We start from the raw sequence: 20,705 nt of genomic DNA, 5'->3' as shown, positions 1-20,705 counted from the left end.
CTTGATTTAACACCATTATATCAGGTTTCTGGTTCTAATGTAATTGATTCATGTTAAACTGACTTAAAACCGTTACTCTTTGACATAACTTGATGGTTTTATTTTGAGATAACATGATTTAAACAAGTAACCCAATCAAACAGGATATTCACTTCCCATCATGCTTTGCAAAGGGGCTGAATTCGGAGAGTAAATGTCTAAATAAAGTGATATTTTATGCATTTATAGCGAGATGAGAAAATGGAGAGACTTTTTAATGTTTAATGTTTTATTATGTTGGTATTTAAAAGTGTGTGTTATGTTCGTGTTTTTGGACGTTATCTTTGTGGTGAAGTGTAGAGCATGTGCTTGGGGTAAGGATCTGCTAATAACTATTAAAGTTGCATTAATAATAAAAAAAAAATGACTTTTGGCAGGCCATGGATGTAACAAAACCATCCCAATGCCATCTTTTAATGTAAAAGGTTTTGTAAATGTTGTAAAAAAATAGCATTTCACTAAATAAAATCATCAATTAAACTGGATTACTTGTTTTGTTTTTTATATTCATTTCAGAGTAATTAAACGTAATAGTTTTGGACAAAATTAAAAATGCTAACTCCTAAATGGCATTGAATTAACTTTACGTAAAAAATTACATTTACCGAAATAAACAATGTTAATTAAATTCAACATAACCCAATTACGTAGAACCTGCTGACATAAAAAAATTAAGTAAATCTAAAGTATCATTTTTTTGAGTGGGCAAAAGGGCAAAAGGTACAAAACCAAAAAGACTCTACTCTTTTTGGTTTTGTACCTTTTGCCCAAGAGGCAACCTCCCACGATCTCTCTTGAAGCCGATACGGAAGTAATGTAAACGGCAATTCCTCAACGGGCCACTAGAGGCAGGCTCCAGAAGGAGCAGAATCTCATTGAGCCTCATGTTAAAATTCTCAACTTTACAGCAGAAAAAAACATGTTTACAGCCTGGGACAAATTGTAGTTTTGGCCTATACGGCTAATTTTGATCTTCATGACAACTGTGAGGGGGGTGAATTTTTTTATAACTCATTCATTTACGTTATATAAAGCCTTAGAGTTCTGCATAATTAAGGGCGTGGTTACAAGTGGATAGCCATTTATCTGCTGTCTATAGTCATTGCGTCACCTCAGCTCCGCCCACATCCCGCCTTTTTGCCCATTTTCTGTTATCCGGGAGTGACACGCGATGACTCGCTCACATGATGGCGACGCCCAGCTCGACCCTACTTTAAGCTTCAGAACGGCTTATCGGAATCCTATGGGTGACGTCACGGACACTACGTCCATATTTTTTTACAGTCTATGGTACCGCCCCATAGGTTTTCTCACCTTTAATACTTAATTACATAAAAAATGCAATACTTTTTTTACTTGCAAAACTTACTCAAGTAAAACTTTGAATTACTTTTACTTGAGTAAGAGTATACAGTACTACATTTTTAATGTAATTAAGCATTAAATGATATTCAGTATGGAATGTATTGCAGTAAAAGGTTGAACATTATGTTTTGAAATGTTGTGAAGTAAAAGTTTTCCCGAAGGAGAACACTGATAAAGCACATATACATGAAAAACAAAATGACTTGTAAAGTAAAAATCTTTGAGTACTGTCCGCCTCTGTGAAGTGATGAATTATCAATGCCATGACCTTGGACATTTCTTTATCAATAATTCATGATCAATATCCCTAACCAGTGTTGAACCTCTTCCTGTTATAACTTTTGTGTCATTTGTTTGACGTGGTGGACGGTAAAGCTGCAGAAAGCTTCATTAAGTTCAGTTGGATGAATATTGCCTTCTGTCATGTTTCGATATAATGTAATTAACCTCTAATCCTGTAATCTTTCAAATGTATGTGTGTGTTGCGTAAGAGAGATCAGTGAATGGGACATCTGTTGCAGACGCACGTGTGGGCAGACACAAGCTCTTTCCAAAATCAAAAGGCTTACGGGAACAGCAGAACTACATCTGCAGATAATAACGTGATTTCACAGCGCCGGACGCTTCATGAATGAACTCGCTGAACAACTGGAGCACGAGACGCGTTCAGCCCGCGCTCTTCAGCTCATGATGACAGGACAGGACGAGCATCAGCAGGTCAAGAAATGGTCACCTCTCTAAAGTCTGCCTTCAGGACACTAGCCACGGTTTCCAGCACAAACACAATGCATAGATAAAAGGATATATATAAAACTAATATTTATTATAAAAATTATACAATTTTATATAATTATAATAGTTTACTGTGTGTATATAAGTATATCATATATCATATTATAAAGAAATTATAAAAATAAAACATATATACATATTATTTCATTTAAAATTATTTATTATAAGATGGTAATATTTTCATTATATAAATATAGAGAATGAAAAAAATATATATCAATAAAATAATCATAATTGCCAACATTTTATTCATCTTATTATTATACAGTGTAATAACATTTTTGATCAATAATTAACCAGTAAGTAGCTATTATTATAAATTATAAACATGATTAATTATGTAATTCATTTTTACAAATTAATGTTTTATTTAAAATTTCAGATGCAAAGAGGTCTAAATATAATTCAAGTTAATTTAAATTATTGATTATATTATTTAATTATATAATTAAAGTAATATAATACATCATTTATTATATTAGACCTCTTTGCAAATGAACTGATATCCTAATATATGGTCTAAAAAGAAGCAAGGTTTTAAATATTCACAATCCATACGGTTATGAGTATAAATAACAAACACCAGGTGTGTGTGTGTGTGTGTGTGTGTGTGTGTGTGTGTGTGTGTGTGTGTGTGTGTGTGTGTGTGTGTGTGTGTGTGTGTGTGTGTGTGTGTGTGTGTGTGTGTGTGTGTGTGTGTGTGTGTGTGTGTGTGTGTGTGTGTGTGTGTGTCCAGTGAACTTTGAGTGTCATCAGCAGAAGAGGCCAGTGCAGAGAAATCAAACGGCTCAAGTGTGTAATGAACTGAATAATGAAGTAATGGAGAGAGAGAGAAAGAGAGAGAGAGAGAGCGAGAGAGAGAGAGAGAGAGAGAGAGAGAGAGAGAGAGAGAGAGAGAGAAAGAGAGAGAGAGAGAGCGAGAGAGCGAGAGAGAGAGAGAGAGAGAGAGAGAGAGAGAGAGAGAGAGAGAGAGAGAGAGAGAGAGAGAGAGAGAGAGAGAGAGAGAGAGAGAATGACTCAGCGTGATTCATAAATAATCAAGTCATTCACATAATAAAACTTAGAACAACACAAATCTTGATTATTTTTACAAATACATTAAAAACAATTCTAACATCATGACATAAATGAATAATAATTGTAACTAAAAAAAGCCTTAAAAATGGCTTCTCACATATTCTTAATCACGGGTTAACTGTTTTTAACCCTGGGTTAAAGCAATGCTGTTATTTTGAAAGGTGGTTAACTGCATTTAACCAGTTATGAAGAGCTCAGCTGTGTGAAGATGCAGTGCTAGAATATAACCAATCATAAATTAAACAACATTTGCCTCATTAAATATTCATGAGCTTAGTACATTCACTGAAGCTCACATGAACATACACACACGCAAGCAAGACAACAAGTGATTAAATACGGTCTGCACACTTTAAAATATATATTTTATCAGAGCGAACACACACTCAACACAAACACACACACTCAACACCAGTCCAGAGCCGTTCCAAGTATAAATCAGAAAGAAGAGACTGAAATGACCGTGGCCGGACGTTTGACCGGTGGGGGTAAAGGACACACAGTTGGTGGACGCTGAGCTCAGACTGATGACTCGAGGCTTTGTGACGCTGACTCACGACTGCCGGAGGAAACCATCTCACACAAACACGAACACACACTCACACGAACACACACTCATCACAAACACACACACTCACACGAACACGCTCATCACAAACACACACACTCACACGAACACACACTCATCACAAACACACACACTCACACGAACACACTCATCACAAACACACACACTCACATGAACACACACTCATCACAAACACACACACTCACACAAACACGCTCATCACAAACACACACACTCACATGAACACACACTCATCACAAACACACACACTCACACCAACACACACACTCACAAGAACACGCTCATCACAAACACACACTCAACACAATCACACACACTCACACGAACACACTCATCACAAACACACACACTCACACGAACACACTCATCACAAACACACACACTCACATGAACACACACTCATCACAAACACACACACTCACACGAACACGCTCATCACAAACACACACACTCACATGAACACACACTCATCACAAACACACACACTCACACCAACACCCTCATCACAAACACACACACTCACACCAACACACACTCATCACAAACACACACACTCACACCAACACACACTCAACACACACTCAACACAAACACACACACACACACACTCAACACACACACACTCACACGAACACACACTCAACACAAACACACTTACTCACACGAACACACACTCAACACAAACACACACACTCAACACAAACACACACACTCACACGAACACACACTCAACACAAACACACACACTCACACGGACACACACTCAACACAAACACACACTCACACGAACACACACTCAACACAAACACACACACTCAACACAAACACTCACACAAACACACACAAACATGCACTCATCACAAACACACTCACACGAACACACACTCAACACAAACACACACACACTCACACGAACACACACTCACACAAACATGCACTCATCACAAACACACTCACACGAACACACACTCAACACAAACACACACACACTCACTCACACGAACACACACTCATCACAAACACACACACACTCACACACTCACACAAACACACACTCATCACAAACATACACACTCACACAAACACACACACACTCATCACAAACACACACACACTCATCACAAACACACTCACACGAACAAACACTCATCACAAACACACACACACACACATTCACTCACACTCACACTCACACAAACACACACTCACACAAACACACACTCATTACAAACACACACACTCACACGAACACACACTCATTACAAACACACACACACTCACACAAACACACACTCATCACAAACACGCACTCAACACAAACACACACACTCACACTACACACACTCATCACAAACACGCACTCAACACAAACACACACACTCACACTACACACACTCACACACACTCAACACAAACACACACGTCTTCTGTCCGGTCACTGCCCTGGACCAGAGCAACTGCCCTCGGTCTCATGACAAACACAATGGCCTTTTCTTTTTCTGTGATGCCAAGTTTTTCAGCAAAAAGCAGCTTGTGAAATATGCAGAGTTTCCCCGCACAGCCCCGACTTACGTAACCCAGAGCAAACATCCCACTGAGAGAAATTACATCCTTTCATAACACTGACTTCTGCTATAAACACTATTACATGACTTCAGTGCCATATCACTTCACACTCTCTAAACAGGTTTGGTCAAATCAACAAATCAAATTTCATTAGCCCCTTATATACCTATTTACACCGATCAGGCATTACATTATGACCAGGTGAAGTGAAAAACAATGATTATCTCTAGCCAGGATGTCAGACAAACTTAACCCCGCCCACAACATTTGAGCTCGGGAAGTTCGGTCTGGACTTGATCCGTTGTGGAGCAACTATGCTCCAACCAGAGCTTTTCGGACCAATCAAACTGTCAGGATGGGCTTTATAAGATGATGGACAGATGATCAACAAAGAGCGCTTGGGTGGAATTATTTTATAACAAAGATGTTCGTATATGCATTCACAGTTACTATTTCTCTCAAAAATGATGATCGTGTTGTAAATACTCAGAGTATCCTTAAATATTTTTTACAACACCGGCAAAGATCGATTACACTCATCTTCTTCTTCTACACTGTAAAACAAATGTTGGATTTTAACTTAAAAAAGTAAGTAACCTGGTTGCCTTAAAATTTTGAGTTTATTGAAATTAAAAAAAAAGTTGTTGATACAATGAAGGAAATTAGTTTAATAAATAGAAACTCAAAATATTATTGTATCTGAACCACATAAAAAATGTGATAAATCATGAAAATAGCACTATTTGGCATGTTTCACTGCGTCATCAGAAATAAAACACACACAATTACCCAATATGCTTACAAAATCTCTTAATAATATTTTAATAAAGATTATCGAATCTCAAAAAAAGATTAATTGTATTAACTCAAAATTTTAATTTCAATGAACTCAAAATTTTAAGGCAACCAGGAAACTTTTTTCCTAAATATTTTTTTACAGTGTACTTCCTTCAGCGTTCGTGCAGTTGAGTTCTGTTGACTACTACACTCTTCAAAATAAAGTTTCTTAAATGTTCCTTTGGCAGGGTGTATGGTTCCATGAAGAACCTTTCCATTGCACAAAGGGTTATATGTAGTGCAAAAAGGTTCTTTAGACTATAAAATGGTTAGAAAAAAAAATTTCTTTAAAGAACCTTTCACAAAACGGTTATTTGGGGAACCAAAAATGGTTCTTCTTCTATGGCATTACAGTGAAAACCCATTTTTGTTTCTTCCTGGCACCTTTATTTTTAAGTGTGTATGCGTAGCTCGTCACTTACTCCGTTGCTTTGATTGGTTGTATGTCTAACCAATTGAGTGCAGAGGCATTTTCTTTCCTGGTTCGGTTGGAAAGAAAGCTCTCAGATTTCATCAAAAATGTCTTAATTTGTGTTCTGAAGATGAACGAAGGTCTTACGGGTTTAGAACGACATGACGGAGAGAAACTAATGACAGAAATTTCAAAGACAGAAAGTTTTTTTCGAGTATGGCTCGGCTTGACGTTAATAGAGCGGAAGGTCTTTGTATGAGCCGTACGGGCTCTTCTCCCGGTAGGGTGTGCACGCGTGACTAGAGCGAGAGAGGAAATGCACGCCCATAAACACTCTGCGCCGCACTCGATTTGAACACAGAAATGACGAGAAGCTTCACAACATCACTTCAGTCGCGTCGCAAAAGTGGATCTCCACCGTTCACTGCTGTCAGGACTTTACCAAATCATAACAAAGAAGTGTGTTTCTGACGGAGTGGTCCCAGCGATAAAGGTTCGGTCCTGCTTTGGAAGCAGCCGGTGAGTAAAACTGCTTCAAATGTCTGTGCTGTTGGCTATCGGCGTGTGAGTAAACATCAGTAAACGACACGATCGCGTGCTTCGTCATTCAAATGCACTAACGGTTACTCCATTGCTGTTCTCTGTATAACGTTACACTAGTCTGACGTGCAAAACCGTTTTGCTTGCTACTGCTAAGGTTTAGTCGCATACAATAGTCCATAAACCGAATCATGTCCTCATAAACTGAGAGTAAACACACACAAATGTTGACAGGCCACTAAATACAGTCCATACCACAGAGACGGACGTCCTGCTGTTGCTGTTTCTCCTGTTCAGTTTATTTCAGCCTCCGAATGATTCTGGATCATATATCTATTAGCTGAGATCGATACCCATGGGCTTCTCCACGCTTGAGGACGTCACCGCTTTGTGCGCTCGTCATTCTTTAGCTCCGCCCACTCAATACGCCTCCAGGCGCTCGGTTTTTTCCGGAAAGACTCGGTACAGCCCATATTTCTTTTATAAATATAATAAAACTAAAGACTTTTCGGAGATATGAAGGATGCAATACTACTCTATAGGTACTCAAGATTGACATGAGATTGACTGAAACTGAGTGTTTCACCCTCCCCTTTAAACAACCTCCTAATATATAGTTCAAAGAAACACACCGAGAAATGCTATACCTTTAATTAAGTTAGACCTTCAGAGTCTTTGCAGCGCACTTATCAGGAGACCCAGCCCAGGTCATTCTCATCTGACCTCTGGCATCAACAAGGCTTTTTCTCCCACGAACTGCCATATTTAACACTGGATATTTTCTATTTTCTGGACCTGTCTCTGTAAACTCTAGAGATGGTTGTGCGTGAAAATCGCAGAAGATCAGCAGTTTCTGAAATACTCAAACCAGTTTAGCAACAACAAAAAAACACTCACAAAATCTAATTAAAAGCTGCATTGTCATAGATGACATAAAACAAGAAAATGAGGCCATGAAGATGGTGAAGAAAAGAGAAAGAGGATGCCATTGCCGTTTGCACAACATGCTGAAGAAGAGGAGGAAATAGTCAAATGTAATCTTCAGAGATTACAAGATTTTCATCTTGTAATCTTGTCAACTGGCACGCTCCAACTCAGATTGAAAACTTAGTGGCAAAGGAAGAGGTGAGAAAGACGAACCGAGAGCTGCAGATTCAGAGCTGTGCCGATTATTCCAGAATGATGTCGACTGAAAGGAAAATCATGAGGTACTTGAAGCTAATTCCTCCAGTTTTCTTTGCTGGATGATCAAAGAATATAAAAGGCAGAGGCTATTTACACTAACTCCGCCCACTGGCGTCTGGTTGGGCCAGACAAAATTACAGAAGACGTTAGAAGCACATAGCAGAAAGTTTTGATGCAAATCGACCCATTTTCATATCCACCTTTTGCCCAACTCGCTCTACTCCCTTTTCCCATCACATATCAGATCAGAAAGGCATTTATTTTCAAAAAATATTCAAAAAGTGGAAATAAAGTGTCTAACGTGTTTACGAATAAAGTGTCTAAAGTGGTTAATTGTAATAAATCTAATAATTTACACTGTATGTAATTATTACATACCATTTAATGTACAAAAACTCTGAGGTATGTATCTGCCAACTAACTAGTATTTACATTTAGCCTATTGCAAAGAAAATACTGCTATTTTTATATAAAGCATAGTAAATCAAATCTATGGCTATTATTACTAAATAGCTGATGCCAATTTAAAAATGCAAAAATTGAAATATGAAAAATAGGCATAACATTATGACATAACATTGTGTTGTTCCCCCTTTGCTGCCAAAACATCCCTGACCCGTTGAGGCATGGACTCCTCTAGACCCCTGAAGGTGTGCTGTGGTATCTGGCACCAAGATGTTAGCAGCAGATCCTTTAAGTCCTGTAAGTTGTGAGGTGGGGCCTCCATGGATCAGACTTGTTTGTTCAGCACATCCCACAGATGCTCGATTGGATTGAGATCTGGGGAATTTGAAGGCCAAGTCAACGCCTCAAACTCATTGTGCTCCTCAAACCATTCCTGAAGCATTTGTGCTTTGTGTCAGGAGCATTATCCTGCTGGAAGAGCCACAGCCACCAGAATACCGTTTCCATGAAAGGCTGAACATGGTCTCAGCAATGCTTAGGTAGGTGGAGCGTGTCAAAGTAACATCCACATGGATGGAGGACCCAAGGTTTCCCAGCAGAACATTGCCCAAAGCATCACACACACCCGGCCATCCACGTGATGTAAAAGAAAACACTGTTAGCACACCATCTATCATCTCGTATCACTTTGCAGACTCTGCTCTGGCTGTGAGCGTTCATGTGTTTTGGAGGAGGTGTGGCTTTGTGGATCTCATGCTTTCAAAGCTAGATTGTTATTGCGAACCTTTCTGAAATTGCCTACTCTAAGATTTGATTGAAAAGTTCTTGTTGGACCAAAAAACTTCTTCTATGGCATCAGTGTGAAAACCCCCTTTAGGTACCTTTACATTTAAGAGTGCTAATTGCATTTTTATGATTATTAAGGTTCATGTTGTTATCTTAGAAAAGCAAAAACATTGTTATCTGACACGCAATGGCCACGGTCTGATACGCTTTTATGTTTATGTTAAATTGAATGTATAAATCTGAAAGATTGTCACATTTAAACTGCTACTAACACATGTAAAATGACTTCAGATGTCCTCGAATATGCATGAAATGAAGTTCCACGGCCATAAAGACGAACAACATCAAACTCAGTGCAGATTCTAGTAAATTATGCCTGACTTCAAATTTATGAAGCTGAACAAACAGAACATCCACGGCTAAAATTAGATTTTTAATTTGAGTTTGAAAGAATTTAATGAGAACAACCACAGTCGGAATAACAGCCGTAAGTCCGGGACAGAGTGCACTCCGAAGAAACCGGGTGTCAGCTAAACGCAGGCCTTTCTCTCCAGACCAAAGCTGATTAAAACTAAAAAAGTGAACGGCAAAGTCACATTAAACCTTAAATCTCACTGGAGTTACAAAAAACAGCCTGACATGGAGTTAAAATCTCATCAAAGCTCTTACTTTAACGCATTTCTGTGAAGTTTTCCATCTGCTGATTAACTAAAAACAGATGATAATTCCGTGTGGGTCATTAGTACATCTCAAAGAACCTAAACATAGTCCTAAAAGCTCAGTCTAACAGCCATGGCATATCAGTACATAACACCACAAACATCTGAACACTATGATCCATAGAAAGGGTGAAAAATCAGGTGCAGAACAATCTGAAAACACTGAGGTTGTTGTAAATTGACAGTCAATGTTGGAAACAAATTGTTAATGAATCGCTGAATCATTTTAAAAAGTCAATCTACCATGCATTAGGGTTTGCCCACTTTTTCCATGACTTTGGTTCCAGAAGTATTTTTCCCATTTAAAAAAAACACAATAAGTCATGAACCAAACCAACCAACTACACAATGAATCACAACACTACAAACTTTGATTTGAAGCAAAAAGGTTATAAGACTATCATATTCTCAACAGCTTTAATAAGGAAAAGGACTACAATCCCATGAAGTGAAAAAAATATTTTCATAACAATATGGCTGCGATTTACACTATGTAAAAAACAGCAGTATTTTCTTTTTAATCAGTGTAAGTAGTAGTTAGGTGCTATTTATGCTTAAACATAGTGGCAGATACTATTTCACCACAGTGCTGCTGCACATTAAATGGGATGCAATAATAACATAGAGTGTAAATTATTGTATTTATTGTATTGGGACAATAAAGTCCTCCCTACACCTATACCCCAAACCCTCTCTGATAAACACTTTATTATTAAACACGAATTAGACACCTCATTTGCACTTTTCAAATATTTTCTCCATTTTTATTGAAAATAAATGCCTTTCCGATCTGATATGTGAAGGGAAAAGTGAGTTTCTTCGAACTTTCATCTATTTGCGTCAAAACGTTCTGCCACACACCTCACCCCTACACTAAAGCTGCTGTTGACAAATCAGCGTCTTCATACATTTTGCCAGGCCCAATCAGACGTCAGTGGGCGGAGTTAGTGTAAATAGCCTCTGCAGGCTTTTGCACTTAATGTAAACAGACATATATGCCAAGTTTTCTGAAAAATATGAATGTATAATTGTGTTAATAAGGATTCAAATGAATACCAGTAATACCATTGAGTAGCCTACTGTGCATCAGTACTCTGATATAGGATTCGTCAGCTTTCAGGTACTCTGATCCAATAGTGTGGGGGTGGCAATAACATTTTAGGGTGGCCGTGACACCCCTTACACACAAAGATTTTTTGATATGCTCTTATTGGAATATCAACCCGATGGCGCCTTAGACGACCGGCTACTTTGTCTAGGGATGCACCGAAATGAAATTCTTGGCCGAAGCCGAAACCGAATAATAATGAGATGCTTGGCCGAAGGCCGAATACCGAACGCGGTGTTTCACATTTTTTCGGCCATTTTTTTACCATTACAATAATTAAATAGTAAAAATTAGCTTTTTACTATTTTGTGTTGCTTTTCAGAGAAATAAATCAAATAAAAATACACTCTGTATGTCTAAAACCTCAAATGTGCATTGAATAGTGCAAAAAAGGTGGATGAACCCACACAAAAAAAAAAACTGTCCTAGACATAAGCTTACTTAGCCTACTTCTTCAGGAAAAGTGGCAGGTTCTTCTTTATGAAAAGTAGCTTCTCTGCTTTCTCACATGAAAGTCGGTTCCTCTTCTCATCGATGACATGAGATGCAGCACTAAACAGTGCTTCCACACTGCTGACATGCTTGCTGCATAAAGCGCCCGCCTCTCACTCTACGTGGGTTACTATTTGATCGCGTCATTAAAAACGTCATTGTTCTGCAAAAATTATTCGGCCTTTTTACTTATTCGGCCGAATACCGAAAGTGCTTTTTTTGGCTATTTTCGGCCGAATAATTTCGGTTGCCGAACATTCGGTGCATCCCTAACTTTGTCTATGCCTGAAAACGTCCCTGGCCACTCTATTGTGCTGAAATATTTTTATCACCAGCCAAACCTTCACGCCAGATCATTTGTCTGCTGCTGATGTTTCTGCCAGAGATGCAAAGAATGCGATCTGCTCTCCGAAGGCATTTGTTTAGAGACAGACGAGGACGTCACCTCACCTGGCTCTGTGCAGTTTTTCTCCTCCGTCGCATTATCAGGTGTCGATGACATCAGCCGCCGCCCCCAGTGGTCATGTGACTCCATATGCGACTCCTCCACAATCATGCCATGACCTAGAAAAAACCAAACAGTGATCAAATCACTAGATGACGAAGAGAGAAATACATATGGGTTTGGAACAACATGATAAACCTATCACTTTAAATAGCTCAACTCAGACTGTAACCCTCAAAAATAAGTAGATAGAAACTTTGCAATTATTGTACCCTTTTATCAATTGTAATATGTTGTTGTGGTGTGACAGGCAGCCGGGCGAGGGACCGCGAGAGCGGGCCGGTGATTAATGTTCACGAGTGCCAGCTGCGTGGCACACCGGTCTCGTCTCGCGGCCATGTGACGGGAGCATATAAGGAGGAGCAAGGACAGCGGAAGACGAGAGAGGACCAGGCCTGGAATTTATGTTATGTTTTGTTTGTGTGTTTGCGGGCAGTCGTCCGTGAGGGGCTGCCCGCGGTTTTACTTTCATTTTGTTTATTTATTTTGAATAAATGTTTTTGAACGTTCGCCGGTTCCCGCCTCCTTCCTTCCCATCTACAAACCGTATTACAGTTGTATTATGGTGTGAAAAAATAGTCTAGGAATTTAAGTGAAATTGATGTCATTAACTCCTCCCCCTAATGTCGTTCCACACCCGTAAGACCTCCGTTCATCTTCACACACAGTTTAAGATATTTTATATTTAGTCCGAGAGCGTATGCAAGTGTATGCACACTATACTGTCCATGTCCAGAAAGGGAATAAAAACATCATCACAGTAGTCCATATGAGACATCAGTGGGTTAATTAGAGTCTCTTGAAGCATCCAAAATACATTTGGGTCCAAAAATAACAAAAACTACGACTTTATTCAGCATTGTCTTCTCTTCTGTGTTTGTTTTCAATCCTCAAATAAAGATTCAAACGGTTATAAATCAGCCTATCGATTCATGATTCGGATCGCCAGTGTCACGAGATTTCAGCAGTTTGACACGCGATCCGAATCATGAATCAATACGCTGATTCATAACCATTCGAATCTTTATTTGAGGAAAACAAACGCGGAAGAGAAGCCAATGCTGAATAAAGTAGTTTTTGTTAACCCACTGATGTCTCATATGGACTACTTTGATGATGTTTTTATTCCCTTTCTGGACATGGACAGTATAGTGTGCATACTCTTGCATACGCTCTCGGACTAAATATAAAATATCTTAAACTGTGTGTGAAGATGAACGGAGGTCTTATGGGTGTGGAACGACATTAGGGGGAGGAGTTAATGACATCAATCTCATTTTTGGTTGAACTAATCCTTTAAACATAATGATTATTTTTGTATGTGGTAATAAATATTGTAAATTAATATCTTAAAATGAATATTTATGTATTACATTTTATTATTGTAAATGTATTATTCATATTAATTTAAATATTAACCATAATTAAATATAAAGATTCAAATATGAAATTAAAGTATTATATTGTGCTATATACAGTGTTTTTTTAAAGCAGCTTCACATTAACAAACAGGAAAATAATGCTATAAAAAATTCATCAATTATGAAACAAATTAAATTCCAGCTGTAAAGTGTCATTATTCAGCTCAGTTCAGTTCAATGCTTTGTCAATGCTGCAAAGTTCATCAAGTATGAAACGAGTTCATTTCTCTACAGAGTCATTAAGTCAGATCTGTGGTAATTCAATTCAGTTCAATAATATGGATGTTGCAAAGTTGACATCATTATTCTGCTCAATTCAGCTCCTATTTTTATTCTCATCTAGTGTCCGTGCAGTTAAATCAGTAATATTACTGAATACACTGAAGACAAAATTGGCGTAGAAACAATTTTCACGTACAAATTAAGTAAATGTCCCAAAGAAACAAAGTAACACACTTAATTAATTATGAAAATAGTATGTAATCATCTTCAAAAAAAATGTCTTCTAATCACCAACTTAACTTTCACATGTATTAACCTTCAAATTATTTTAAATGCTAACCATAAATAAATGTAAATATTATTTCTACCACCATCAGAATGAAATAATATACACTGATAAATTCAACGCTCAAATAGAGCCGTTGAATCTCATTGGCATCGGTGTGTTTGAGTGACATGATCCCGCCCACTGATTGTTCATTTTTCAGGCATAAAGCAATAAAGCAGGCGACTTGTTTCTTTAATGTGCTCTGCTTTAACGTGAATGAATCATTTTCTTTTCTGAATGACTGAGCAGCGCCGGTAGCGTTTGCTCCACAGCAGGTATTTGGTTCAATCAAAGGGTGTCAATTAAAGTAAACCGGCCTAAATTCAGCCCAAACGACTGTCCTGAAATGCTGATAAGGCACTCACACAGACTACCTGACAAGCTCCAGGCCAGAGCCATTTCTCAAAAGAGCTCAGATTGAGAGCTCTGGAACATCTCAGAACAAAGGAAAGGATTTTCACTTTCCCACAATTAGTACTGTCTCCCATTAATTCTGAATCAAAGACACTATTTGGGAATATTGTACAGTGAGATGAAACTGAAATTACTTTTTAGTCAAATTTAAGAAAATAAACAATTTTGGTGCCCGATCATAAGCCGGCCGTAATGCAGCACCAGACACAAGTGTTTTTTGCTAGTTTCAGCCTGACAAAGTTATCATTTTCACGTCCAGCTCCATTTTGTTTAAATATCAAATGCACCGGCTCATCTGTTCCCCCATGGGTGTCTGGTCTAAACCAGGAGTGTTCAGGAGCATTGTTGGAGAATTGCTATTTTGAGGAACTAAAAAAAGGACTGACCGCATGCATTGACCAACACAAACCTGCTCTAAAGATTATTACACACACAGGGACGTGCAGCAGCACACACACATTTTTAAATGTTAAAAATAAAAAGATTACAATGTAAAAATAATATTATTGTGTAGATAAAAACAAAAATGCCTACATGTCATAATTAATAGTCATTGCATGTATTAGAATGACCTATTTGCAGTAATGATGAATGAAAGTGGCAACTATTCAGCCAATTGTGGCATTGCACACATGCATTTAAACTGACTCGTCAGGTTGAGAGTGTCTATATTTCTCCATGTAACTAGTGAATCCGCCATGGTGTGAGCACAACTGGCTTTTAAAGGGAATGGGAGATGAGACTCTGATTGGTTTATTGCATGCTCACACCCAAAACACACCCATGACTCATTAAGAGATGAGGGACGACCCTTTTGTTGCGTCGACTGTTTTTTCTGTCGGTAAACCAGCAAATTCAGACATGCCACAAGAGCACCTGCGCTGTACGCTTCACACCATGTGCTTAGATCATTAAAATAGGGCCAAAAATGCATAAAATAGGAACAGATAAGAGTGACAGTATTGCTTTTGATTTGCCTGATTCAAAAGGGAGGGTTATTCCCTCTGTCTCTGATCTTTCATTCCTGAACCATTATGAAGGCACCAAGAGTCTGACGTTTACACACACATGCTTTTAAGTTATTGTCACGAGCAGACATTCATGTTTCAAACGTCGTGCTGTGAGAAACAGATTTACTATTGTCTGTACGGTATCAGTGCAGAATAATCTTTTAAGCTTCTTGTTTTTATTGTAATTAACATCTTAGTGTCTGATGCAGAAGGCTTATATTTCATTTGTGCATGACATTTCGGTTTGAGTGATACCTCAGATCGAGCGGCTTGTGTGTGCTTGTCAAAGAGATCAGACTTTTCACTTGGTAGATGATAGACATGCAGGCAAAATCTGGAGGAATCCGAGTCACTTTTAGAGATTTGAGGGTTTGGACCAGTAAGCAGCAACCAACCAAAAACAACCCACTATGGCGGTGAATTTTGCATGCAAATTTGGACAATTTTAATGATTTATAAGCAGATTTGGAAGGCTGCTATAAAAGACTCTATAAATCTTGCATGAAATCTGAACACTGTGTGTCTGTGAAGCAATAACACAAGACCAGCCCAGTACGCGCTGTGCGACGCCATTCACCATGTGACTCTTCACATTACAGAGCCAAGCAAGTTAGCAAGCAATACAAATCATTATAATCAGGAACTGATTTTTCCTTAATTAAAATGTGATTAAGTAAATTAAAGAAACATTCTGATCCTCTAACGGAGATGTGCTCACCAGTCACTTCTTAATAAGTAAACTTTTTGGGGGGAATCTATTGTAAAATGTTTGCTGTAACAGCAAATGTATTTTTTATAAAAAATACAAACTGGACATAGAAATATTACAAAGAAAAACAGGGTTAAACGGGATCTAATATGCCCTTTTACAAAGGCTTGGTTTTGTTTTCGGGGCTCTACAATAATAGGTTTTCATGCTTGAATGTTAAAAAACACCTTATTTTCCTCATATTCTCCACTGTTGCGGCTCCTCTCTTCCCAGTCTGTCAGTAACTCTCTGTTTAGTTCCTGTCTCTGTGAAGCTCCTCCTTCTGAAAGCACAATGTGCTCTGATTGGTCGGCTGGACTAGAGTGTTGTGATTGGTCAATCGCTTTGAGCGTGTTTGGGAAATGTCCCCCCCTTACCATAACCTCCAGTTTCAACACACTACTAACTGACTCGACCAAGCTCCACATGTATGCCTTGGGCAGGAATTATTTAAATCCCCCTGTGGTGTTGATATGTCTATATGGTGGTTTTAAAATGCTTTAAGACAAACCATGTGCAAATTCATCAGTCAACTCCTTCAAACTGCAGTGAATCAAAGACAGTATCAAAAATGCGGTTTGAAATCGCTGGTGTTTCTGACGTCACAAACTTCCTTATAACCAATCACGTCAATGTGTGATCACTAACGAGCATTGACAGTAAAAGAAATGGGCACAGCGTTCCCATAGACATCAACAGCAGAAAATGAGGTCAATCAGAGGCACTCACTTCCTGATGGCTGAGCGTACTGCGCAGGCTCAGACTGAGCTTGACGATGTGGATGTGACGTGCAAGGGGGTAATCTAGCGCTCGGAAAGCGTTCCACCCATAGGGGCGACCATTGCTAACCAAGCCATCACCTGCTGTTAGCATCCCATTGACTCCCATTCATTTTTGAGTCACTTTGACAGTGAATAACTTTACATCTGAGGTGTTTAAAGACTCCATTTGTCTATTGTTTATTTATAAAGATACACAACAATGCATAAAAGGCTCCATTACCTTGTATCTGACACTATCGCCCTGTAGAAGCTGTTTTTGTAAAAATAGGCTAACGACTGCGTCATAACCAACGCGACTTTGTCGCACAGTTGTGAAATTACTGTATAGACAGGAGGAGACGCTCAGAAGCAATCTTTTACTGTCTATGAGACAGTCGGGGGGACGTGGAGACATAAAGTCTGATAAAGTCAAGGGGGAAGAATGGGGAGAAGCCCATAGTGAGCCAAAAGCAACGGGAGAACATACTTAAACAACGTGATTCAGCTTTCACTTTCCACAACTACTAGAAGACCTACAGCTGTCCGGCAGGAGGCTCACGTCACATCTACGTCGTCAAGCTCAGTCTGAGCCTGCGCAGTTCGCTCAGCCATCAGGAAGTGAGTGCCTCTGATTGGCCTCATTATCTGCCGTTGAAGTCAATGGGATTGCTCTGTCCATTTCTTTTACTGTCTATGGTGACGTGAGCAACCTCTCTAACAGTTGTAGGTCTTCTAGTAGTTTTGCAAAGTGAAATCTTAATCACATTGTTTAAATTTTTTGTCCTGTTGCTTTTGGCTCACTATCGGCTTCTCCCCATTCTTCTCCCTTGACTTTATCAGACTTTATGTCTCCACGTCCCCCCGTCTGCCTCGTAGACAGTAAAAGATTGCTTCTGAGCGTCTCCTCCTGTCTATACGGTAATTTCTCAACTGTGTGACAGAGTCGCGTTGGTTATGACGCAATCGTTAGCCTATTTTTACAAAAAACAGCTTCTGCGGGGCGATAGTGTAAGATACAAGGTAACGGAGCCTTTTATGCATTGTCGTGTTTCTTTAGAAATAAACAATGGACAGATGGAGTCTCTAAACGCCTCAGATGTAAAGTTATTCACTGTCAAAGTGACTCAAAAATGAATGGGAGTCAATGGGATGGTAACAGCAGGTGATGGCTTGGTTAGCAATGGTCGCCCCTATGGGTGGAACGCTTTCCGAGCGCTAGATTATCCGCTTGCTAACGAGTTGGTGATGAGTGAGTGGAGGCGGGGCTAATTTGCATTTTGATAGTACCATTACTAAATAAGGCAAGGGTGTGGAGTTACATTCAAGAAAACCGTTTAAATGTCATTTTTGTGATAGGGATAAAATCATTGATAACAGGGATGACTTTGGAATATTATGACGTGTTGGTTCCCGGAAGAAAACTTTTAGGAAGTTCAGAAACAGTGACACTGATATAATAACTCCCGCTGGAGGGACTTTGTGATCAGAGCTTTTTCATGCTCCAACCGCCACACTAAAGAAAGATGAACATGTATATTCAATTCCACATGTGCAAGATCCATGACGGATATAAATAAAGCATCATTTGCTTTGTTGTGTATGTGCGGCTCAGTTCAGTCTCAGTTCATATCGTGATGTTTTATGACATCAGAGGAATGTGACTTTCATTTGCCCCAAAAGAACCAGACTGCACACTGACACACATCTGGCCATGAAAGACAAATCACCAGAGGAGAATAGTGCATTAAAAATCTATAACCCAGCGTGCATAACAGACCAAACATACTGTCTCCACACACTGCGGCATATGAGACTGAGCATCGCCACCAACACACACACACACACACACACACAGATTTAAAACCTAGCGTTCTGTGTACCTACACATATTTGTGTGCATCAATGCAGTCTAGATGGGCAGCTCACTGTGGTTTTAAACACAGCCCTAGTGTAGCGACCTGATAAGAACAGGTCCATCTGCCTCTAATACATCTCACAACCACAAATATAGCCTATGTATGATGCACAGACAGGAGACTGCCAGTAATGAATCTCATAGAACACAATGATGCACAATCTTATACTTGTATTTATGGACATATTTTTCTGTATAATGTCATGCAAACTGAATTTCTAACATAATCTGGCAAAAATGGGAACAAATCAATTTAGAAACCAGATATTTTCTTAAAACAGAATTTCATTTTTATATGCTTTTCATGGTTATTTCTTGGAGGTTATTATGACACTAATTTATGACAGAAAAAATACAATGAATAAACAGGAATGTGTTTATCCACTAACACAGAATTGCATTAATAGTTCAGTTCTTATTGAACATTAAAAGGAAATCCATTACTGGTTCTAAATACCATAAGTAATGTTTAAAGAATTTGGGGTTAAACTGTCAATCAAAAGCTCTTCTGACAGTGAACACTTCTTATAATCTGTGGATTACTGACCCTCTCTCCTTTAGGGCTTTGACTGACACCCAGACCCCGGTTCCGCTCGGACTCACCTGTCCTGGTCAGGATGGTCGACATGCCCCACGCCACGAACAGAACACTGCAGACCAAACACACCTGCGCCGACAGCATCTCCCTCCTCTTGCGCACTTTGAACATCTTGGCGATGATGGATTTCTTGGAGACCGTCGTCATGGTGTGGTCCTGATGCTGCTCCGGATCCGCGCTGGTCATCGTTGGGGCTTCAGCGAGCACTGACGGACGGATCGCACCGCTGCGGGTAATGCGCAACCGGAGAGAGCGCGATCAGAGGTCTGGATCCAGATACAGCAGCGCAAAATCCCAGCCTTCACTGTCCCAGATCCCTGCTCTCATCAGATTCCACCCCGCCGCATTGCAACAACGCTGGAAACGTTAAATTCCTGCATGCGTGCATCCTGCAGCGCCGCGTGCGTCTGCCGTGAAGCGCGCGTGTGGAAATACCATCGGTCTCAGGTGATGTCCTTCAGTCGCTCTGGCTGTGAAAGCATTCCCGCTCTTCCCGTCTGGAACGTCGGGAACTTTGCGCTCCTCCGGTGTCCACCCGAGACACGTGACGCTGTGCGATCCGGTGCATTCGCGGGGATCCGACGCGTCACGGCTCCTAACGAGAGTAAAGGCGTTTAACACTGTCATGTTGTCAAGTGCATACACACTTTCATTAAAGCTTGTCCAAACAATGTGTGTGTGTTGTAATTTATACCATGTGTAAATTATTATTCATATTAAAGTAGTATCTCTGATTACAAAGTTCTACAAAGCTGTTTATTCCGAATGTTTCCTAAAGAAATAGTTCCAAAAGAACATATAATTCACTAAAAGAATAGTAAACCCAAACATAATTTAAGTAATTTTAAATTCTAAAAATGTGCCTATAAAA

The 20,705-nt window shown here is 39.3% G+C and overlaps 1 protein-coding gene across 1 annotated transcript in view; it reads right to left on the bottom strand.

Moving 5' to 3' along the window:
- The window catches only part of slc24a4b (solute carrier family 24 member 4b), a 50,357-nt gene extending 29,938 nt beyond the window's left edge, over positions 1-20,419 (bottom strand). Inside the window, exons 1-2 of the mRNA XM_067418204.1 lie at positions 19,840-20,419; positions 12,363-12,476 (exon numbers count right to left, since the gene is read on the bottom strand). Of these exons, the coding sequence (XP_067274305.1) occupies positions 12,363-12,476; positions 19,840-20,020 (295 nt within the window). The 5' untranslated portion in view covers positions 20,021-20,419. The remainder of the gene's footprint in view (positions 1-12,362; positions 12,477-19,839) is intronic.
- Between the last annotated feature and the right edge of the window lie 286 nt (positions 20,420-20,705).

The sequence above is a fragment of the Pseudorasbora parva genome, chromosome 15 (genome assembly GCF_024679245.1).
Source record: "Pseudorasbora parva isolate DD20220531a chromosome 15, ASM2467924v1, whole genome shotgun sequence".
In the NCBI taxonomy this organism is placed as follows: domain Eukaryota; kingdom Metazoa; phylum Chordata; class Actinopteri; order Cypriniformes; family Gobionidae; genus Pseudorasbora; species Pseudorasbora parva.
This window is presented reverse-complemented; position numbering and strand designations above follow the sequence as displayed.